This window comes from Cavia porcellus, unplaced genomic scaffold, assembly GCF_034190915.1.
Source record: "Cavia porcellus strain 051 isolate PalLab524CR breed Dunkin Hartley unplaced genomic scaffold, mCavPor4.1 scaffold_5, whole genome shotgun sequence".
Lineage (NCBI taxonomy): Eukaryota > Metazoa > Chordata > Mammalia > Rodentia > Caviidae > Cavia > Cavia porcellus.
Genome location: NW_026947488.1, coordinates 19,525,938 through 19,549,791, shown reverse-complemented (window position 1 = coordinate 19,549,791; position 23,854 = coordinate 19,525,938). Strand labels below are relative to the sequence as shown.

At 43.6% G+C, this 23,854-nt stretch overlaps 1 protein-coding gene across 14 annotated transcripts in view; it reads right to left on the bottom strand.

Annotated features, from left to right (window-relative positions):
- Nucleotides 1–23,854, bottom strand: part of Ptprt (protein tyrosine phosphatase receptor type T) — a 1,059,888-nt gene that overhangs the window by 28,792 nt on the left and 1,007,242 nt on the right. For 8 of the 14 annotated variants that reach the window (XM_063248334.1, XM_063248323.1, XM_063248321.1 and 5 more), the window contains 8 exons: nt 16,396–16,432; nt 14,872–14,969; nt 12,592–12,651; nt 11,758–11,874; nt 7,139–7,293; nt 3,884–4,019; nt 2,373–2,522; nt 364–537 (listed from right to left, as the gene is read on the bottom strand). In XM_063248334.1, coding sequence (XP_063104404.1) covers nt 364–537; nt 2,373–2,522; nt 3,884–4,019; nt 7,139–7,293; nt 11,758–11,874; nt 12,592–12,651; nt 14,872–14,969; nt 16,396–16,432 — 927 coding nt within the window. The remainder of the gene's footprint in view (nt 1–363; nt 538–2,372; nt 2,523–3,883; nt 4,020–7,138; nt 7,294–11,757; nt 11,875–12,591; nt 12,652–14,871; nt 14,970–16,395; nt 16,433–23,854) is intronic. The other 6 variants (XM_063248329.1, XM_063248328.1, XM_063248325.1 and 3 more) reach the window with 1 other exon arrangement.

The following is a 23,854-nucleotide window of genomic DNA, read 5'->3' as shown; positions in this document are numbered from 1 at the left end:
AGGGATCAAGCAAACCCTTGCATAAAGAATGCTGCCTAAACTGAATTTCAGGTTGAGTTGGCTCTGTGGGAGATGGGAGGAGGTGCATGATAGGACTTCAGTTTAGTTGTGGTATCACTGAAATGACTTTAAGCATTTGACCTATTCTTTCCAGTTCTTTGAATCAAGGAGCCAAGATCCCAGCTTGTGTCTAGGTTTGGGCCTGAGTCTTCAGGATCAGCAAAGGTGCTCAAAGCCAGGAGGCCAGAAGCAAGGAGAGGGTAGCTGGTGGATTCAGGGCCTTGAAGTGCAGCCACTGCCACCTTGGGAAGAAGCTTTTCCCTGGAATACCAGTCAACAGTTTTCTGCCAGGACTCTACTTACATCCATCAGTGCTGCATTGATATAGTTGCTGGATTCTCCATCCACTGAGATCAGGAAAGGCAGGCAGCGATCCAGAGGCAGGACATCCATGCTCCGATTCTTATCGTGATTCCGGGGCAGGAGTCCGATGCTGCAGTCCTCGGGCCGGACACGTGGTGTCACAATGTTGAGTGTCTGTGGGGCAAAAGATAGGCAGGTAGATACTGCTTAGATAGCTGCTTCTGAGGAGAGGAGGACAGTGATGTTGCACTTTAGCCTAGCTTGCTTATCTCCACCCTTTAAGCTTGGCCCTACTGTCTGTTTCCTGGGACCCATGCTTCCTCCATGGTGGGGGTGTTCTATCATATCCTGCTTACTGCTATGGGACTGGTCAGTTGAGAGCCTTTGCCAGAGGGCTGTGGAACACTTTTAACATGCTAATAGTACAGCGGCAGCACACCCACCTTTGGGTTCAGACGTGGGGCCCCAACTCCTGCCAGCCAGTTGGACTAAGTTGTTCAACTCAGCCAATATTGCATTAAAAGATAGGCCAGCCAGAACTCCCATGGTAGGTATAGGAGGAGGGAATCCCTAATGAGTGCTAAAAACCACTTGAAGTGTCATGGAATGAGGAAAATGATTTACCAGCACTTTTTTTTTTAAATAAAGAAACCTGTATGAGGGTATAAGGGAGCTCAGGGTGAGTAAGAGACGTCCAAGGGATACGCTCCAATAGAGATACGAAACTGCAGGGCTTACGCTCTGCAGAGGGAGTCTTGCAATTTAAATCCAGAACTGTCCCACATAATAGAGACTAGATTCTGTCTTCAATGTCCAGAGTTCTCTACCTTCCATCCTTCAGGCATGTGCTGTACTGTCTCTGCTCTACCTCAGAAATGGACTATTTGAAGCAGCACTAAGTATTGATCTGCCTGGGGTATCTGCCCATGGAGCCATGAGCCAGCCCAGCATTTCCTCACAGGCTTGAAGCAAGTCCTGGAGCTATATGTCTTTGGGTGTGACAAAGTAGATCTTTACTTCCTTCTGTCTGATTCTCAACTCTTATTATTCCAGCATGACCCTCGTACTGGCCTTGAGATAGAGGGCCAAAGTCTGTCTTTGCTGTATTCAGTGAATCATGTCTAGGTCTCTGAGACTGAAATTTATGCAAGTCTAACTATATGAACTTAAAGGAACAGATATGCTATGATTGAGCTGTATTCTAGGATTATGCTTCTGAAATTTTGATCAATAATCACTTAGAGATTCTGTTAAATTGCATGTTTTTAAACAGATCTGGATGGGGTCCAAGATTCTGCATTTCCTTCAGGTAGTAAAGATCAACTGAGAAAACCTGAGATCTTCCAGGGAAAAAAGAAGCATAAAATTTGTATCTAGGTGCATAACTTGTCTCCATCCACAACCTGCAATAGGACTGAGTAAGACCTAAGTCTAACAACATAATTATAGTCAAATGCATGCCTCAGCTATCACTGAGTTACTGGCTAGTAGCTGCTCATGGCTGTGTGTTTGGTGCATTGGAATGCAGTCTGCAGCTGCTTGGCACTGTAGTCTGAAAGCCCCTGGATGTCTCAGTTCTCACAAAGAAAACCCCACAAATGTCCATAGCACCACTGAAGTTGGCAGAATCTCTGCTTTAGACTGAATGTGTGCCCCACAAAGGCACATGTTGCCATGGTGATCATCTTAGACAGTGGGTTCTGTGGGAGATAATTAGGTCAAGCGAGTAGAACCCTTACACAGGATGTTAGTACTCTCTAAAAAAAGACACATGAGAGTTTTCTTCTCTGCTTTCTACCACGTGAAACTATAACAAGCAGGCAGTCACCTGAAAACCTGGACAGTGTCTGCGCCCTCTGCAAACACCAGATTTGCTGGCAGTTTGATCTTTGACTCTCCAGCCTCCAGAAATGTGATAAAGCAATATATATTATTTAAACCCTGAAGCCAATGGAAATTTGTTATAATAGCTCAAACTGACTAGGACAGTCTCCAAGATTTGTCCATACCTGAAATTCATCTTTGATCTGGCTGGAGTTCGTCTGGGGGTCCAGCCTACTGATGTTGTAGTAGAGAGAGCGGAACTCACACACGGGGATGGCCGTGTTACCGCAGAGGCAGGCTTCCAGAATGGCATCATGCACGAACACATACTGCTCCTGTGCCGTTGAGAGAGACGGGATTGGTGACTAGGTAAGAACAGTGACCGAGGAGACTGTGCAGAATTTATATTGCTGAATCCATACTTTTTCTCTTGCAAGCCAAAGGACCAAGTCTTCATATTTCATAGTAACTGCCTGAGCCATGGTGTGTTTTGTCCTTATACAAGACTGAACAGTGGAATCATGATAAAAATGAGAAACTTGCAGATGTAACACGGTAGGTGTTCTTGGTGTCTTGCCCATATCTCAGTTTTACCTTTACCTGCCAAAGGCTATGTGCTGCTAATAACCTGTGATTATTCTTTTTGGAAAGCTTTCTTTAGCCCCAGAAGTCACAAAGCCAAGGAGCCCTCAAGCAATGAAAGAAGGAGAAGATGCCAGCGTGTTCTCAGTGCCCCACAAATGTTATAAACCCAAGTTCCCTCCACCCTATGATGGACAAATTAGAGATTCAGGTTCGTCACTGTCAGAGGTCCTCAGCAGGACCAGGGTCCAGGTGTCTACAGTGTTTAACAGCCTAATAAAGTATTCTTTGTTTGCTTCCTTCCCTCTTCTGTCTCCCGCTTACCTACCAAGTACCTTGGGGTTACTTCCAAAACAATCTCTGCTGGTCTCAGGGTCTGCTCCTCAAAATTGTACTAAATGTATTTCCATCCTGATTCTTTGTACTTGTTCTTCTATTCTGAAATTTCACACACTCCCCTTTTTAAAAAAATACCTTTCAAGGTTTCATTCCTTTTGGAAAGTTTTCTAAATCCACCAGGCAGCACTTGCAATTGGGATTTTAGGCTTATGGTAAGTGGTTGTTAAGTGACTTTTGTCCTGAAAATATCATGGATTATTTCTCTATATAAAGTATACCTCCAAATGTATCATGTGTGGACCTGGGGGCTTAGTAAAGCAGTTATCGGGGCTGTAGTGCTAGAAGCCTAAATACTAGCCTGTGTGAGTTAGCTCAGAGCCTGTAGCAAGGTCCTGTGAATGTGAACCTATTCATGAGAGTCTTCACTGCAGATCCAGGAAGGAATGCTGTGTCCAAGGCCATGGCTAATTTCACTTTGCATGGTAGATGATGCATGCAGCTCACATGTGTCAGATCTGCCTGGGCACAAAATGTATTTACTAGAACCAGAATGCAGACTCATTATAAGAATGACAAACCAAGCAAGGAGAAGTGGGACAGAAAGAAAAGGTTGCTGAGAGAGAAAGAGAGAGAAAGAGAGATTCATGGATGCCGTGTGAGAATGGAGTTGGATCTGAGATATCCACAGTATCTATGGGTCTCTCCATCCTGCAGTGCTTTTTCTTGGTCACTGAGGACTGAAGGTGGCTGGCTGGGTTAGTCTCCCATGACTCACCTCTGTCTGTACCAAATTGACTCTCTGTGCCCGAAGCTCACGCACACAGTTGAAGATGTCCACCACCCCTTCGTTCTCAGCCATGTCAAGCATGGTATCGATGGCAATGAAGCAGCCGGTCCTCCCAGCTCCAGCACTGAAGAAACAGGAAAACCTGTGTTAAGGATCTTGGGATGGGACCAGTCCTACCAGTTGGCCTCCATTTCTGAGGGTTATGCTGACAGGAAATATGCCGCTGATGTCAACATAAAACCACTGGAATCAACACTATGGAAGAGGCCTAAGCAAGTGACCAAACATAGAGGCTCGCTTTGTCTTTTATGAAATGAAAGAGTAATGTGTGCCTTTGGATGCCATCCTATCAGGACTGACTAGTTTTGCTATACAACTTAGCAAACACCCATTTAGTGCTTGATAATTGCCTGCATGTTCTCAGGGCTCTGCAAATGTTATCTATAAATCGCCTTCTGAGCTTGGTAGCAAGTTTGCACCCCATTTCACAAGTGAGAAAATTGAGGCACACATGGCTTATTTTGCCTGAGGTCACACAGCTGGCAAGTGGTAGAGTAGGGAATTTCACCCAGGCAGTCTGACCCCAGAATGTGTGCCTATACACTGTTTTTAAATAGGACTTATTATATATAATGCAGACTTACACAGTATGTGGGAAAGCAGTTTTCTCACCTAGTGGATAAAGATATTCCACCTATATAGAAGGAAATATTTAACATAGTGCCTGGCACTTTGGGGTTGCCTAACATATATGTCTTTCCCCTTCCTTCCCTTTTTTCATTTCTTTTTTTTTCTCTTTAGCAAATGCACTGATGGATGGAAACAACAAACAACAGAGAGATAACAAAAGAGAAATGAGCGAGAGAGTGAGAAAGTAGAAACATGAGTTGTCTGAGCTGTGCCAAAGGCAGAGAGTGAGTCTGCAGTCCCTGGTCCAATGCCCTGTATGTGGCTTCACCTGTACCTATTTCCCCAGAACCATGAACCAACAAAATCATTAAAACGGAGCAGGTGATAGCCCTGGAACCTCGTCAGGCATCAATTTCCTGATTCACATTCAATTTCTGATCTCTGATGGCTTTCATTAGGAGCATCCTCAGACCAAGAACAAAATAACATGAGAACTCAGTGAGACTCCATGGAGCACGGCCAATCCTTCCCAAATTAGTGCTGGATTCTAACATGACGATGTTGAACCAGAGACACATAAGACATTTGCCTTAAGTGCACAGTTTTGGAAGGGAACCTGGCAAATTGTCAAGGATGCCTGTGTTGGCTGTGTTTCACATCTTGTTCCTCTGTGCAAATAAATGTCTTTATTGAACAATGTGAAAATCAAAGGGAATGCAAAGAGAAAGAGAGATGGGATAAGATGGAAAAGCAATATTAGGTGATAAATCCAAGAAGCATAGGCCAGTGGGGACCATAACCCTCAATGATCTGGAAATTGAACTGGTAGGAGCAGTCTTCTTCATTACAAAATGTCATGGCTTGCATTGACTGGAGTCTGTTTTCTGGCACCTAAACTGCTCCTCTTGGCAGGGATTTTGTAAAGGTTGTACTGCACTATCACATAGTAATTAAACAGGTGATATTTGGAAGAGATCCCCGGGATCACATTCTGATTCTATTACTTATTAGCTGGGTGGCCTGAAGTAAATGACCTAATCTCTCTGAGTTTCATTGCTTTCATTTGTAAAATGGTGTTGATAATAATAAAAATAGTTCTACCTCATAGCATTAATAATATATGCAAATTGAATTGCTTGAAATTTTGTTTAAAAAGCATAATGCATGCAAACTGCTTAGCCCTTTGCCTAGCGGCACAATGATTTCTCAATAAATATTTGCTACTTATAGTCAACAAATATTTATTGAGCATCTACAACACACTAATTTCTGGGATTAAGAGTGGGGATATGCAGTTGAGTAAGACATGGTTTCTATCCTTAAGGCTTAACAGTCTGGGAAGGAGAGGTATTAGTAAGAAGCAGAGAAAAGTGATAGTTTTGAGTGCTTACTGTATGTCAGGACTTCTCTTATGCATGTAGTGTGCATTTGCCAACTCATTTAATCTTGTTAGCCCAGGAGTGGGTACTGCTCTCCTATGATGCATTAAAGAGACTTTTTATGGAGAGACAGGACCATGGCCAGGGTTGCACATAGTGGAGAGCCTGATAAATATTTGCTATTGTCTCACTTTTGCCCTCATCCTTATACTGGCTGCTGTTTGGGTTACAGGACTTGGACACTCATGGGCTACTGCCCTCAGTTTGCTATGAGTTACAAAGCATAGAATTCATGCACAATGCTGACACACCTGGAAGACTTCTGTCACATTCTTAATTGCTTTATCTGTGAAATGGGTCTGTATATCTACTATTTGAAAGAAGATTCATGGGTGCTGTGTTAGAATGGAGTTGGATCTGAGATATCCACAGTTTACTCAGTCTTTCTGGTCCCTTGATGGATGTGGGCACTGCCAGGACAAGGATGAGATAACTTGATCATGCAGGGAAGATCGTGAAGGATGGGCTGGGCCCAAGGTCACATTTGAAAAAAGAGCCCCTGGGAAGGAAGGTAACTCAAGCAACTTGGCCTTTAGGTCTGAACGTTCATTCTCCTCCAATTCTTCATGCCCTAGACAGGGTATTTCATCATCATTTAGGAGCACTGAAAGATGTACCACTCATTCTCAATATGACTGTCTGGGTGAAAGCTGAAAATGTCTCTTCTCTGTAATCAAGTAAAACCTCACACTGTCCATTTAACTCTCTATTAATGTTACCAGCCACTGAATGATAGAACTGAAGAGGAGGCACCTGCTGCCACATTAAGGAGCTATGGGCGAGAGTCTGGAGAAGACTATGTTAAATATCCTGGCTCTGCCACTGCACACCTGCATTTACAGTGCACCTCTTGGTTTCCTCATCTGTAAAACAGGAATGATGAGAGCAACCACTTCTCAAGGGTGGATCACAAGAAAGTGAAATAATGTGGGCGGGCACGTGTGGCAGACACAGCAGATGCAATGTCAGTACCCTGACTATCACCTGGCAACATTAATACCACTGACACCTACTCCTACTACAGCTGCTTGTTAGGTGTTGGGACTGGTTTCTCAACAGAAAGGGTTTGGCATTGGAATCAGGAGTATCACTGCCACTTGACAAGAGAATGGCATCCTCAGTAAGAGATCAAAGCTTAACAGGCAGCCCTGGTTGGAGCTTGGTTTTGACTCACCTGCAGTGGACCACGATAGGCCCAGCTTCCGGGGGATTGAGGAATTTGACCTGACGGACGAAGCCCAGGAGGCCGGTGGCATAGCAGGGAACGCCGTGGTCAGGCCAACTGGTGAAGTGGAAGAGGCGGAGTTCCCGGATCTCATGGTAGCCTTTCTGAGGAGAGAACGGGCCGCTGTTCTTCCAGCTGCTGCCTGCGTGTACCCAGCCAAGCACTCAGGCAGCTGCAGCCACCGTGCAGAGGAGCCTGCCTCCCTGCTGTCCAGGGAGGACAAGGCCTTGGCAGAGTTACCACACAGTGACTCTGAGATCAGAAACATTTGGACAATGGGCAACAAGTTAAAGGGAAACCAGTTGCTTTATTGCAGGACTACCCAGAGCCTTTGGTGTGTTAATACATATTCTGAGTTCCAAAGAGGGTGATATACTGTTTTTTCAGGAGACTCACTTTGACAAAGTTCTTATAGGATGTTTATGCAGTAAGAACAGTATGATTTTTCATTCCTCCAGTTAAAAATTATTCACAATCATTTATCTATGCTAACACTTATGCTAGGGACTAGGAAGAAAGAAATAAAATCTATCGCCCTTTGCCTGGAACAGTCCATGGTATTGCTAGGGAGGAAGATTCCCTTGTGGATAATTGTATTAAAGTATGCAAAGCAGAAGGTTCAGCTAACATGATCAGGGAAGGGAGGAGAAATCAGGCACAGCTTCCTGGAGGAGGTGATGCTTGACTTGAATCTTAAAATAAATCAATAATACAATTAGTTAAAATTTATGAAGCATGGACTATGGACCATTTACTCTTCTGAACACTTCTATGTATTAATTCATTTAACCCTCATGTCAAACTCATAATGTTATCTCTACGTTATGGATGAGGAAACTGAGGCTAAGCAAGGTTTAGAAACATGCCTAAATGACAACATAACTAACAAGTTGTAAACTGACAATTTCACCCTAGCTCTCTGGCCCCACAGTCTCTAGACCTCCTGATGATACTAACATATGGGTACTACCGAGTTGAAGACCCAGAAGATACCACGGCAAAAAGATAGTGCAGGTGAGGACAAAGGAATAGGACTTGGCATGCTGTGGGTAGAGAACCACAAAGAGCCCAGGGCACTGCTAGAGGACCATAAAAGAGAATAGGTCATGTGGGAGAATGGAGTGCTGGGTCCGAGAGGCCTTGACTGAATCTGAGTCATAGCTTTGCTTTTATCTCTAAGGTACCAACAATCCCCAGGGAGGCCACAAAGGTGGCTGCATGGAAAGTGAACTCATAACTGGACTTTAATTTTAGGAAGAATTTGTCGGCTGCTCCATGGAGGACGGACTTGGCTAGATGTTCCACGGTTGTGTACTCACTCAGGTCTCCATCCTTAGACTGATGAACCATCTTCATGTACCGTGTGTCTTGGCTGAAGACAGCCATAGTCCTTTTGTTCAGAGAGCAGTGCCTTCCAGGGGAGAAGAGCACAGCTGTCCCTCAGTGACTGGTAAGAGAGCTAGGTGATTGACTGTCTTTGTCATTTGCCCAGAACTTTCCTAAGATATGGATTTTCAGTGTTGTTTTAGCACAAGACTGCTCTGGATGAGCCAAAATGATTAGCTATCCTCATTAAGGTGCAGAAGACCACTTGGTTTCCAGATAGGACCAAGTGTACAGAGCAGTTTGGGCTGCAGGGCTCCAGTGGGGTCAGATAGCAGCAGAACCTGTTGAGACCACATCCTGGCTGGCTCTTTTCTCCTGGTTTTATCCTGTCCTGTCTCCTTCCCTCCCTTCTCCTATAGCTCTTCCTTCACATGGGACCTGTGTATCCAGATCACTGCTACCTCCTGGTCTGCTTCCAGGAAACCCAGACTAAGACTGGGTGAGAGGAGAGGCAGAGTCTGACCAGAAGAGAGAAAGCAAAGGCTGTGGTTAAGAGCAACGGGTGAGCTGAAGCTCGAAGAATCTTATCCTCTAAGTCAGTTTCACCCAGCAGCCATGGTTTGAGCCCTTCAAACCTGTGCTGAGGCCACTGATCAAAGGTTCTTCTTCCTTATCCTCTCTTCAGGAAAGAAAACACTTCCAGTTTATGATTCCTGCTCCTCAACTCAGGGGTTGATTTAGAGTTAAAGCTCCAAGTGCCTGCCTTTAACCTGCATGAAGAACCCACAAAGCTGAATTAATCCCAGAGCCCCTTAGGGTCTTAAGGACCTATGGAAAACCTTAAGGACCTTTCTCTATGGTAAACCTCTCCCCTTATAACCATTTATAGAAATAAACAAACAAAGTATCTCTCCTTGTGTGACTGTTTAAAAAAGAAACAAAGAGATCACCCAAGATATGACCCTAACACCTTGGCATGGCTTGTTCCTGCAAGCCTACCAGGACTCCATGCTCGGGGTGTAGGTCTCAAGATGGACTACAGTCTTTGGCCCTGACTCGGATCCCAGAACTAACCACAAATGTGACAGATGAGACTGGTTCCCCTCTCAGGTCCTCCTCATAGGTTTGTACATCAGAGGCAGGGAGTACCTCACATTTCCCCTCCTTTCTGGAGACATACCCTCAGCTGACAAGAGCTGGCTCATCCCAGAGGTTACCCCTCAGCTATAGCTGGTGCACTGATAGTGTGGGAGCACAAAAGTCTGGTGTCCTGGCCTCTGTGGGGTGGTTTATTCTTTGGAAGTCCCCTGTGGGTCAGGACCAGACTAGACTTCGTAGGGACTCTATCTTTGCTCTACCTGGCTCCCTTTTCTCTTGTTTGCCTCTTTCTCTTAGAAGAACCTCTTTGATAACCAGGTGCATCTGAATCTTTGCCTCCAGCTCTGCTTCTAAGGAACTTGGCCAAAGACAATACCCAAGTACCTCTTATTTTCCTTAGTTGGAGTGGGGTACAAGCTTCCTGAGTTTTCCAGCTGAGTCAATAGACTTTAAGAGCATCAAGTCTGGGGAGAAGAGAGAGAGATTCTGGGAGCAAACAATACAGTCTGGGCTACGTATTGGCTACAAGAATGTCACTGGGCTCATTTCATAGTCCAGTCTGCATAGCAGCTGCTTTGGTCCTCATGAAGTCTTATCTGAATCTCAAGGGCACATCTTCCAAAGCATTTAAGTTCCCAGTTCCTTTTGGATCCTCAAACCCGTGGCCATGAGTCATATTAAAGTGATAGACTTTAGAAAATGACAACTATGATGTAGCAGAATGGTCAATGGGCTTCAGGAGCCAAGCTGTGAATCCCGGTTCTGCTACCTTGTATGTGGGCAAATCTGGCTACCTGACTTAAAATCTGTATCTCAATTTTTTAATCTATAAAATGTAGATAAAGTAGTACCTACCTCAGTGTATTGCTAGGAGAATTAAATGAGTCAATTTATACAAAGCTCTTCGAAGAGTACTGGATTTAATAAGTGCTCAGTAAATTTAGGTGGCCTTAAAAAACAGACATCCCTAACGCGATTTGTCTTATGATCTTTTGAGTTTACAGTGGTGCAAAAGGGATACAGATCCTGTAAGAATTTTGCTTGAATTTTGTTCTCTTCCCAGACTAGTAACATAGTATGTGGTATGATACTGTCTTTGATACAACAAACTCTAAGTCCCACTCAATCTTGCCATCAGAAGGATAAAAAATGAGTACTCTACAATCCACTCAGAAGACTGTGCTGTTAATCTGTAAGGTTGTGTAGGTTAGCCATGTTAAAAGCATTTGCAAATCACAATTAGTCAGGGCATAATCTCTGCATAAATCAAGGGACATCTACATGATATAATGTAATAGCAATGATTATGTAATAGTTTAATTATAAAGGTAGTAATTATTTGGGATCTCATTCTTTTCTCATGTTGTTTATTTTTTTATTTTTTTGAGACACTGTCTTGCTATGTAGTTCAGGCTGGACTTGAACTTACAATGTAGACCAGAGTGACCTTAAACTTGTGGTGATCTCCCTGCCTCAGCTTTCTCAGTGCTGGTATCATAAGAATAGGCTATTTCTGACATCATTGGCACTTTGGGCTGGATAATTCTTTGCCATGATCTGTGCTGTGCTCTGTGTTGTAATTTATTTATCCACACCCCTGGCTTCTAGCCACTAGATGCCAGTAACAGCCTTCCTCCTCCCAAGTTGTGATGAGCAGAACAGTCTCTAGACATTGACAAGTATCCGCTGAGGACCAAGTCACCCCTGCTTGAAAACCAAAAGCCTAGAATATATTGAGTTTTTGCTCCTCAATGCTTTGCGTATTTCTTGGCATTTGCTAGCGCTATTTCTTACATTCTTTCATTGGCTAGAACCTTTCCACCCTTCATTCTCAGCCCAGTTCCTACTCCCAAGCCCTTTCTGACTACCCCATCACCCTATGCGTTTCTGTCTTTATCTTTTTCATGTTGCTCTGTGAGTTTTATTATGATATGCCTTTATTTCATTGAGTTGTCTGTTGGATTTCACTTAACCCTCTCACTAGACATGTGATCCATTATAGTATTTATCTAAGTCTGACCTGAAAGCTAATCTGTTCCTGGCATTAAGTGTGGAGCTGAGCACAGATCATCTTCGGTCTCTATATGACCTGAGTGGACATGTCAATCTCCTGGACAGGTTGCCCACAACCAAGGGAATCTTACCTTCTGGACTGTGAAGGTACGAATGACATATTCCGCTAGGGGCTCTGTTTCAATCAGGGTGACTTTAATGTCTCCATAGACTTCTGTATCATCTGGCCAGTATCGCACACACTTCACCTGTGGCCAAATGAGAGACAAGGAAGGATAGAGACAAAGATGTGTGACAGGGTGGCTGATTGTGACCAGCCACCTCATCTGGATTTTTATTCAAATAAACCCAAGGGACAACTTCAATGACATTCCAGCCCATGAGGAGCTCAGATGGCCATGGACTGGCAAATTGCACAGGGCCAACCTCACTCCTAGAGGCACTGGGGTCATTAGAAATGATAGTAGGATCTGCTGTTGCAAAGCCCCTTGTCCGTTTCCAAAGCATTATCATACAAGTGATCAAACAAAACTAGGTGAGATAGGTGGGTATTATTTCCATTTTGCAGATGAAAATAATACTCAAGTTTGGAAGTTTGGTGACTTGTCCAAGGTCATGTGGCCAGTTTTCTACTTTTGACTGAGTCCTTTATCTGCTCTATCAGGCTGGAGCAGCTGAGTGAGATCAGCTGAGCAAAGATGAGAATAAAAGGTGGGAAACAGCTAGGGGGTGGAAGCAGAAACGGTCAGGAGAGGGTCGTCATTAAGAAGTCGTGGTAGGAAGCCTCTCGGTTGGGGAAAGAATGGAAATGCTGGGCTCAGAGGGAAGATTCTGAACCTGCTCTCTGCCCTGGAAGTGGGTGCAGATGCTATGAATAAGCATTCCCACATGCGACTCTACAGGTCACATTCCATGGAGGAAAAAGAGATCATGTTTTCCCCTTAGAAGAACAAAAGCATTATTACCATTCCGGGGGACGCCGCACGGCCTAGCGTGGCATTTCCCATAGTGTGTTCCGCTGGGTGCTAATAGGTGTTAGGTAAAAAACAAGAAACAAAAAACAAACACAAAAAGGTTTGTGGTCAAATGAGTTTGGGAAATGCTGATTAAACAAAGTTCAACAGGTTGCTTCACTACAAGACTATTTAGCTCCTCAAATTTGCTAATGCTAATATGCTTCAGGATTCTTCAAAAGGGGCAGAGGACACAGCATTTCCCAAACGTATTTAACCATGGAACCCTCTTCTCACTAAGCATCCTGCTGACTAGCATCCCGTGGAACCCACTTAGGGAAACACTGATATAATGCAACAGGTTTTGGAGGGAAAATGGATTCATTTTCCAAATGGATTGCTTGGTTGTAAAATTCAGTAGCATCCAGAAAGTGCTGAAATCTCTGTAAGCCCTAGCTTCTTGTTAATAATACTAGATAACACTTACTTTGTCTAAGTGTTCTATAAATAATTTACATGTATTATTTTAATTACTTATCACCATAACCTTAGATGTTACTATTTTTCCCAGTTTACAGTCAAGGATCTAAAACACAGGGAAACCAAGAAAATTACCCAAAGTGTAAGAGAGGTGGAACCAGGATGCAAACCCAAGCCAGCTGAATAACAACCAGGAACCCTTCCATGTGCAATTGTTCTGAGATAAATTTAATGTACATTAGATGTCTGGCAAATACATGGACAATGGCAGGAGTTCTACTAGGTGATTACTCTCCTCTCCAAATTCAATCTGGATTCATAGTGTGTCCAAAGGAATATGTTTCTAATGTGGGATATATTGTAAGGCTGGATTTTGCCTCTGAATTCTCGAACTCTTGATTGTCTTTTTCTCCACAGTAGCTTCAAGCTGGGCCTGAGTCCTTGGGTAGCCTGAGCACAAGAACCATGGGCACCAGATTGAAATTCAAGTCTCACATTTCACACACAGGACTTGTTTGAGTGACTTCTGGGTCTTTACTCCACGCTTTAGGTCTGATTCTCATCTATAAAACTGGGGAATGGGTTAGATAATAGTGAACTTATGGATGAAGTCTTACTTGGTTCAAAATCCCCATTAGGCCATGAGATATCCATATCTTTTGACTGAATTGTGACAGCCTGGATTCCCTTTTCCCATGACTATGGCCAGGACATATTATCCGGTTCTTTCTAAGACAAACTTACCTGCCCACTCTTCAGTTAATTCATATGATACGCAAAGGCCCTTTGAATCCTGGTGTTTGTACACCTGCCTTTAAACTCAGGAGCCCATCCACAAACATACCACTGTTAACAGAGGAGTCACAAGCAAACTGGAAATAGCAGTGCTTTTTCTAAGCCTAGTTAGGATGACCTAGGAGAGAGACAACTAGAGCACAGAGGGAGGTTGAGGCCTGAGCACTCAAGAATATCAAGGTTTAGAGGCCGGGGGAGAAACAGCAGGTAGCAAAGGGTCAGATGCTGCCGAGAGGTGGAGGATGGTAAGAGAGAAGAGGCGACTTGATTTGTCAACATGAAGGATGTGAGTGATATCAACAAATACCACTGCTGGTGAGATGCAGAGTAGCTACATCAGAGTGGGTAGAAGAGAACAGAGTGAAGAAACAGCCTCTGTCTGAGTCATTGAAGTTCAACAGGGAAGAGGAGACAGGAGAGTCATTTTTGCCTGTTATGTCTTTTTAAGTGGAAGGTACTGAGCATGTCTACATGCTGAGGGGGAACATCTAGCAACGAGAAAGAGACTTATTATTTAAGTGAGATGGGGGAAATGAGAAAATTATTGAGAAGAATTAGGTTTAAGGCTCTAGGCTTTTCTTTGAAAGGACAGAGTCTTGGCTTCTGTCATATTGAGCAAAACCATAGGAAATGGCTGATATTCAACAATCTTGGGTCAACAAAAGTAGCCATTTCTTATGGTTGAGCCTGACAAAAGAAGGGAAGAACAAGAAGATGATTGCACATACAAGTAGGATTGTAGCTTTTAGATGTAATGATGAGGGCATTCACATCTGATGGCTTTAATTTCCTCAAAATATATGAGATGATGTTATTGATAGAGAACGAAGGAGAGAGAGGATGGAGGACTTGAAGGGAAGGAAATTACTAGAATGTGAAACAGGAGTGATGCTGTCTTCCCCCGAGGTTTCTGGAGGTCTCAGAGTGGAACAGGGGGCACTGAGCACAGCGCAGGGTACAGAGATGCTGTAGCACACCTCTGGCACTATCTACCAAGGGACAGCAGGAGAGGCTTACCCTGCCCACTTCCACGAGGTTTGTGACCATGACGATGCTAGCTGAGTTCTCCTGCCAGATCATTCTCCAAAAGTCCTTTACTGTCTCCTGCATGGGACCTGCCAACAGAGAAGGTGTTAGAAATTGTGAGGGTAAGGTAGCAGCCCAGAGGTCTGCCTCTCTAGGCTGCTCAGTGAAGATTCCCCATAAATGAGCAAGAGGAAGGCCAGCTAGTCCTTACTAGGACATTAAGTAGCAGAGACTAGGGCCAGAAATGTGAGAGCTTGATGGGACCAGGACAGGCGATGAATAAGAAAGCCACATCCCAAACTCTCGAGGTCTGGAACACCCTTTCCTCCTGCTCTTTTCATCTTGCTCAGTCCCACCAGCCCCACTTTCTCCTAACTCATTACCTTATCTTCACTGTAGGTGGGGCTGTGCCCAAGGGAATTTTCAAAAATTGAGCTCAAGGAACTCAATGAGAGAGGGAAGGAAATTGGGGTGGTAGAGGATAGAGCTGTTACTGCAAAAACAGGAGACCCTGATTTTGAGTCTGACTGGAGCTTGAATAAGAAAGAAGGAGTAGGAAAAAATCAAAACAAAACAAAAGCAAACAAACAAAAGGAGTAGGAGTAGGATCTGACAGTTCAAAGAAATTGTCTTAGAATGTAATTTCTCATTGTGCTGGGTCATCATTTTAAAAATTATAAAAGGAACACATGTATTGATATAAAAGTTTGATACAATTGTCTGCATTTACTGTAATAGGCATAATATTTATTATAAACATTTTTGATTCCCTCAAATTCATAACAAGCATAGTATTTTTTCATAGCTGCAGAATTTTCTACAGCATGAGGTACTACACTGTTTAACCAATCTGACCATTACTGGGCATTTGCAATACCTCACCTATTTTCTACTATAGATAACACTGATAAATGTTTTTACATAAATCATTGCACACATATATAATCATCTGAAGGATTTCTTCCCAGGAGAATTTGAAAGAGGTAGCCATTTGTTTCTTTATGTTTTTTCTGTGCCAGGGATCAAACTCAAGACTTTGCACTTGCCAGGCAGGTGCTCACACCATGAGTTAAATCCCCAGCCCTTAGTGTAGCCATTTTTAAGCCTTCTGATAACATACTGATGTGTTGCTTCCTAGGGCAGCTGGCTGCCCCAGGAAATAAGGCACTGTCAGCTCTAGCTCCTTTTGGAAGCACCTGCTGAAGGATAATTCTGTCAGTAATCCCTGCTTTGGTCTCTTCCCTCCAGACCTTTTCCTAGTGATGATTCCTACAGCTGAACTTGTCAACTTTTTCCTTCTCAAGGAGCTTAGGAGGCTTCCCAACCCTGCCTTTCTCTGATTTCCATGTCAGTGGAACCTCACTCCTTTCTTCTAGAAAAAAGCCATGGTATGTTAGTGGAAAGGAGATGTTGGCCAATAGACAGAAGTGGAGGTGACAATAAACTTTGCGTAATTTTTCAGAAAGCCCTCTTCCCTGGAGTCTCTCTGAGGCGGCAGATTGGCAGGGAACTTACCTTGGGTTGCAATGTAGTGTCGTGGTCGATGGTACCCCTGGATAACAGAAGGAAAGCACAGTGAGAGTCTCCACTGAAAGCTTGTAAAGAGCACAAGATTAATAAATATTTTCTCCCAGGTTGATTTGCTCATAGGCCAAACAGGGAATTGTCATAGATATTTCTAAGAGAAAGGACAAATATCAAGTACAGTGATGAATGTAAAGCACTTAGGAAGTCACTAAATGTCAGTTGCTGTTATAGTTACTTGTGAGGTGTCAACATACACTTTCCTTGGAGCCAGAGGGACTGGAAGAAGCAAAAATTGAGTAAGCATTATTTTTGTTTATGCACCTGAAAAGAGGAGGAAGAGGATTTTTCAAGTTTATGGAACACAACCACCAAAATGTCTTTCTTGAGCCATGATTATACACACAACACTTTATAAGACCCTGTGGAGAACCTAGAGAAGAAAACAATTCTATTGGTGACTCTTTGCATTAGTAACAATTATAAAAAGACAACTGGGAAAGATGCCACATTGCTTTTCCATGCCAACATGCTCAGGCTTGTAATTGAAGTTTTGAGTGCAGAGAGGACCTTGTGGAAGTGTGAAGTTGGAGAGCCATAAGCTAGGTGCTGATTCAAAAGTAGCTTCTGATGTCCCTATACATTTAACAGTGCTTTCGTAAGACTTTTGGGCTCTGGTGTGGGGTTGCCCTTTTGTTCCATAATCCTAATCATCAAGGAAGAGTTTGAAAGTGACTCTTTGTTTTACTATAAGGGTATGGCATGTTAAGTTCCCTTTTTTGTTACACAGACGAAGTATATACTAATGAGCAGAAGTTTGAGCTTTGGTTCTCAACATTACTGAACAATCTCTCTGTCCAAAAGGGTATGTCTTAGTTACTTTTCTCATCGCTGAAACAAAATACCTGACACTCAAAGTTAAAGGGTGAAAGGTTCTTGCCCGACTATAACTTACTCTACAATTATGGTGGTGCTCTAACTAACATAGCGGAAGGCCAAAGTGGGAATGCTCACCACTTTCTGCTTCTTCTTCTTCAGCCCTAATTGCAACTCCCCTTCCTGTTTGCGTGCACAGAGAATTCCAATCAGTTTCTCACACATCATCAATATCCGCCCCATGCGCCACTTCAATCAGAGGTCATAGAACCCTCTGCCTCTCTGTACCTGGTCCAAGGAGACAGCCCAACTGCCATGGGTTGTGTGCCCCTTCCATGTCCTCAACTCAATAAACCCATTCATTTTATACTTTTTGCTTCTGTATTGTGCCAGAATACTCTGACAAAGGGGAAAAGATTTGTTTAGCTCACAGTTTGCAGAGGTTTCAGTCCATAATTGAATGGTATACAACATGGCAGAAGGACAACAATTCATGGTGGTGGAAGACAACAAAAACAAGAGACAGCAAGAGGGGACATGCCTCTTATGTTGTATGAAGGCGCCCCTCCTGGGCAGATGTGGCACTCACATGCTTATTCCCATCACTGAATTACAACTCAATCACAAAAGCCGCTCTGAAAAGCCTACCTTTCCATGACTGCATGAGGCTTTGGATGAACATCTAGACACAAATCTTAATAGGCCAGATGAACAGCCAGAGGACTTATTCTTCAGGAAATAAGCCAAAATTACCATCTTTTTGTGCAAGACAGGTGGATCTCTAAATTCTGGATCCAGTTTCTGATTCAAAGACTAGTTTATTAATCCGCTGGGCATCTTTCCATCTTAATTTTTCAGTTGCTCAGTAAATATTTACTAGGTACTTTCCAACTGCTAATCATATCCTGGAGCTGACTCTCAGCATCAACCCAAGGCCAATGTCATGACCAGAACTGTCAGGTTAACTTCACAGCCATCAGCAGCCCCACCTAGATTTTTGCTTGAGTGGTCTCTCTACTTAGTGAGGCCTCTCAGTTGACAAATATTGCCTCCTAAATTAAAAAAAAAAATGCCACAGAATCTATTACAGTGTGACACTTAGAGCAAATGTCAAAAAAAGCAAGCTATAAAAAAGCAGCCAGACAGTATAGCATGGTAGTGTTTTACTATGAGCCAACTCAATTGCCTGGGTGTGAATACTTGCTCTGTCCCTCCCAGGCTGTGTAGTTAGGGCAAGTTACTTAGCCTTCTTGTACCTCAGGGCTTCTCCCTTAGTAAAGTGGGGTTGAGAATATTTAAATCATAGTGTCGTTCTGATGAAATGACAATTGACCTATGACAGCCATACCAGAGACTAGTCCATGATTTAACATATGTCTTTGTTATTGTTATTCTATTTGTTATTTATTTGGGAAATATTCAGTGCAAGCCTACTGTGACTACAAGTGCCTATCAGACTCTGGCTGGGATGGGAAGCATTTCCTTTCATTAGTGTAATAATGAGTGCATCTCTGAAATACGAGAGGTACAGAGACCTGTCTGCTCCTCTAAGATGGATAGTGCTGCTCAGGTTGACCAAAAGAATTAGACTCAGGTTTTTCTGGAGTAGGTTTGGAAAGAGAAAATCCTAGATCCTGGCACAATATAGTTTCTCAGCTCTACTGTCTTTGCACCCCTTCAATCACTCATTTTCAGCCCTCCCTGGCCAGAGTCAATTTCCTACTGGCCTTCTGCCTCCAGTCTGGCTCATACAACCCAGCTGGTTTGTGTCCCAGTGAACTTCCTATTGCACATCTGTATGTTTCTTGCAGTGGCTCCCTTTTGCTTCACAGTAAGAGCCACATACCTTGGCTTGGGGCTAATTATCTCCAAACTCATCTCTAGCCTCACTTCATTTGTCCTGCTCTGTCCCCTCCCACACTCCTATGAACCTCGTGTTCCAGACTCGCTATACTTCTCTTCATCGTAACCTCATTTGTGACATAGAGGTAACTCCTTTGTAGGGCAGTGTCTATTCCAAATGAACACAGTGACATCAGCTGGAGTGAGTATTTTGTACTTTTCTCCACATGGCATGGGTCATGCCACTCAAAGTTGGGTGTCAATTTTATTTTAATTTATTTTGTCTTTCTGAGGCAGGGTTTCATTATGCAATTCAGACAGGTCTTGAACTCACTTTGTAGGTCAGGCTGGCCTCAAACTCACAGAGATTCTCCTGCCACAGCCCCCAGAGTCCTAGGATTACATACATGTGCCACCACACCTGGCGTGGGCACAGCTTTTAACAAAGGTGGGTTGGTGAAATTCACACATATACATGCTTTTGAGGTGAGGTTGGGATACTTCCTTATGCATGAGCTAGAAGACCCAGAGATCCTAGAGAAAGTGATTTGAAAGATTCACATGTACCTGAAAGTCAGCAAGATGAAATTCTGAGCAAAACATTCATATTTCAGTTGTGGGGTTATGGGGGTTAGGTTCACCATTTTGTGCTTTTCATTTACTGGCTCACTCAACATTCAATCAATGGTATTAATGAAACACCAACTACCACACACTAGGAACACAAAAGTGCACCAGGTGAGTCTAGTTTGGGGCAGCTTTCAGACATCAACAAACTGAATAAGATCCTCCAAAGGGAAAATGTGGCTTTGTGGAGCACACATGGTGATTGACTCAGGGGTAGAGGCCAGAAGAGTGTTTTTTTTTTTTTTTAAGAAGGTAGGGGCTTAATTAGCTTCTTAACTAAGCCTATCTTGGGCCTCTGAATATCCCTGTAATCCCTATCTCATCCTCAGCAGTATGATTAGTCTTTCAACCACCCTCTTCCTTGTTCACTAGTTTATTGCTCTTCCTCAGGATCAGCAGTCACGATTCTGTCCAGAGGCATTAGTACTGGTCATTTCCCACGCCTGCCATGCATGGCCCCAATAATGGAATGGTTTGCTTGCTCACTCCATCCTTCTGTTCCACTGTCAGTCACTGCCCTAGACAGCCCTTCTAATGATCACACAGTCTGATTTCCACTTCCACTGGCTCGCTTTTCTTTGCAGCACTCATCACCAGACAGCACACTATTCTTTATTTAAGTGCTTGTTGTCTGTCATCCCCAGCTGAATGGGAGCTCCACCAGAGCAGAATTGTTCCCAGCATAGCTGTGTCCCCACTACCAAGAAGTTGGCCATCAGCTATGACAAAAGCACAGTGAATGCATGCATGCTGCATTCCTGTCCCTACACTGTGTCTGAGTAAAGAGATCCTCCCTGGCCTCCAAGAACCCACGCAGTCCCCAAAGAGAAAGCATTCAAACCACAAGACTCCTTAGCAGAGGAGATAAAAGGAAATGTACTGCTCAATTGGGTTTCTCTGGGGATTTGCCAAGAGTTAGTGCAGAAAACTTCCTAACCTTAAAAGAACTTTGAGTTCATTTAAGTTCTACCTACACAGCATGCAGATCAACTGGGCCTGCCTCCATCTGTCTGTGAGCAATGGGAAAGAGGTTTGCATCCAAAACGCATTCATCTCACTCTGCACTCCCACATCTGCTACTTACTGTGGACCTAGATACCATATTTATTTTGAGGCTGGCAATTTATAACAAATTCAAGTGGCCAATACATATTTGGGTGTGCAAACAAACCCACCAGTGGGATGGTTCAGGCCATAGCCTCTGGAGGCTCAGACAGGGCTGGCCTCATCCAGCTCATTACCTAAATAGAGTTATTTCAATGAATCACCAAGATCTATTTGTATAAAAATGATTCTAGCATGAGCAGTTAGCTCTTTGGAGAACTAGGAGGAATTCTGGCTGAGGCAGACACTAGGATGAAAGAGTAAGCACCAGGAGTGTGTGTGCGTGTGTGTGTGTGTGTGTGTGTGTGTGTGTGTGTGTGTGTGTGTGTTTTCCTAGGAGTACCCATGGAGACTCCAAGAACTTAACTTTGCTGGAATATACATTAGGGTTACAGTTAATGTGATTCCTCTGCTTTCCAATCCATTGAAATAACTGTAAGAAGGCGGAGTTGGTCTGTGTCTTCATTTTCCCTGCCTTCTCTTCTACACTCTGCTCTGTGCTATGAAAGGATGACTGTATGAACTGTACCAGGGGTTCCCATGATCTTCTCCTTTGAGGAGCATTTAGCAACCAAGAATGGGAGCAGAGGTATAGAACCCAGTAGGAGATTGAGGCAAATGTCCTAGGTCCCTCCATACCAGGTCAGCATGGGCTCTCTTTGCCTTCCTATGAAAGGGCTATATATTATATATGGCAGCCTTTGCCTTACAGAGACTCTCACCCCTTGTCCAGACCTAGAACTATTTAGCTCTGTACCACTGCCAATCCCCAGGCACAACACCCTACCACCCTGGTTTCATTTGGTCCTGTTCACTCCCTTATTAAATTTTCCTTGGTTACTGACATACATGTGGGCTGGTACTATTATTCCATTTTATAGATATCAAAATGAGTGACCAGCCACAATCACAAAACTAGTAATCCAAAGGGACTGGATTCAGCAGATAAGACAAGTATTGAATTCATGACTTTAGTCTTGTTGGCCCTTGATGCTAAGGGACAATGAGACTTCCCTCTTCAGGGTTCAGCACTACTTTTTAAGATAGCATGTGGCAGAGGCTCCTTGGCTATCTGAACACTCTACATTTTACTGAAAGAGGGAGGGGACTGTGGGGTGTTCTAGTCAGGCAGAGGACTACTATCCAGCTGCATGATCTGTGCAGAGCTCTTAATCTGTACAACATCAACATTTCTTGGTTCTGACCACAGTCACACTTTCACTCAGCTGTCAGATGATAAATGCTGGACAGACACAGCAACTCAGGCATGAGAGTTTCTGTGTGGACAGTGATCCTCAGGATTGTCACATCCAATCCCAGCCATTGACAGGGTAGGGAAAGAATGAAGGAACCACTTCAACCTGGACAGATATGTACTGATCAACAAGCATTGATCACTACAAGGTAGTGTCAGGGAGTGGGCTGAGGGAGAAAGAAAAAGCACTGGATGGGGAGTCATTCAATGTGATCCCTATCCTGGTTCTTCCACTAAAGAGCTGCATGGCCTTGCAAGAGCTCTGGAATCTCTCTTACCTCAGCTGGAAAGTGGGAGTGCTGAGACCCATATTGAAGGGTTAGCAAGAAGTCTTGATAAGTAGACTTGTTCAAAGCATCCATCAAACCACTGTAGTCGCTACTTACTGTCCTTATCACATGTAGCAGGATATGTTTAGGGACACTCCTGGTTCAAATTCCTGTCCTCTTTCCATCATATCCTTGCAGCATGATCCTGGATATGTCACCTAACCTTAAGAGCCTCAGCTTAATCTCTAGAAATAGGTAGACATGGCCTTCATCTAGTGAGCTTGAGAAGCTAGTTGAGGTTATGTTGCTATAGGAGAAAAGATCAACAACTCTTTCATTATTCTAAGTCCTTATTCTGGCTGGCTCTTTGTCCATGGAAAGATTGCAGTGTCACCTCTAGATGACTTTCACTTGCCACCCATACAAGTAGCTTCTGCTCCCTGAGGCTATTTTCTTACCTGACCCCTTTACCAGACTGAGAGTTGTTTAGGTCAGAGAACCTGGACTGAAAGGCCAGTATTTCTAGTATACCATAGGCTCTGCTTGATCTTTGTAAAATAAGTATTAAATTCATGAGGGAAAGTCTGGTGACATGAGTATGAACGCCTCCAGCGCTGGTCTTGTTGGAGACATGCTACTGAAAACTGACCTTCCTTGTAAACTGTTCTAGGAAGGCCATGATGACCCAGGCTGTCCCTCTTTATCTCCAGTGAAGATTCAGCCCCATCCTATTGGCCACACAGTAGGTTGTTAGTCGAGGTCCAGCAGGAAAATAGAAAATGCTCCAGGTATTTCAGACAGAGAGATTTAGCATGGGGACTTGATCACACAGATAAAGGAGAAGACAAGATGCCAAATGGAAGAGTGGGGCAACCAGGATTGACAGCAGCAGGAGTTGAGACCACCCTAAGATCTAGTGGGGCCACGGGAGACAGAGAAGTTATCAGAGTCCATGATTTGGAGCTGCAGGTCAAGGGCAAACACAGATGGGACCACAATGGGCCTGGAGAAAAGCTGGAGCTGCAAATGGGATAGAGTCATCCCTGGAGCTATCAAAGAAGGGAGAGAGGAGGGGGAATATGCTGCCTTCTCTTCCTGTCATCCTCTGATTTTCTAGCTGTGTCTCTCATTGAAGGAGTCAGATCCTCACCTCAACATACACCACACAGATGCTCACATCTACACAAATACTCGTATTTGCAGTGAAAAGCAGATCAGAGAATGATAAGAAAGAGATTTGAGAAAACAAAGACCCTTACAAAGCTCAATAAACACTTGTTAAATTAGTGAACCATTTACTCCAGCCTAGATTATAAGGGAATTTGCAAAGCATACTACTGCATTTTATAGCATGTCAATAAATATATCTGTAAGTCTAAGAAACCAATGTGGATCTCCAAGACCATTGGGCCTTGATCTGAGGTCCAGAGAAGCCTGGCTTGAATCAGTCATGCTGAGATATCTACTGACCACAGTA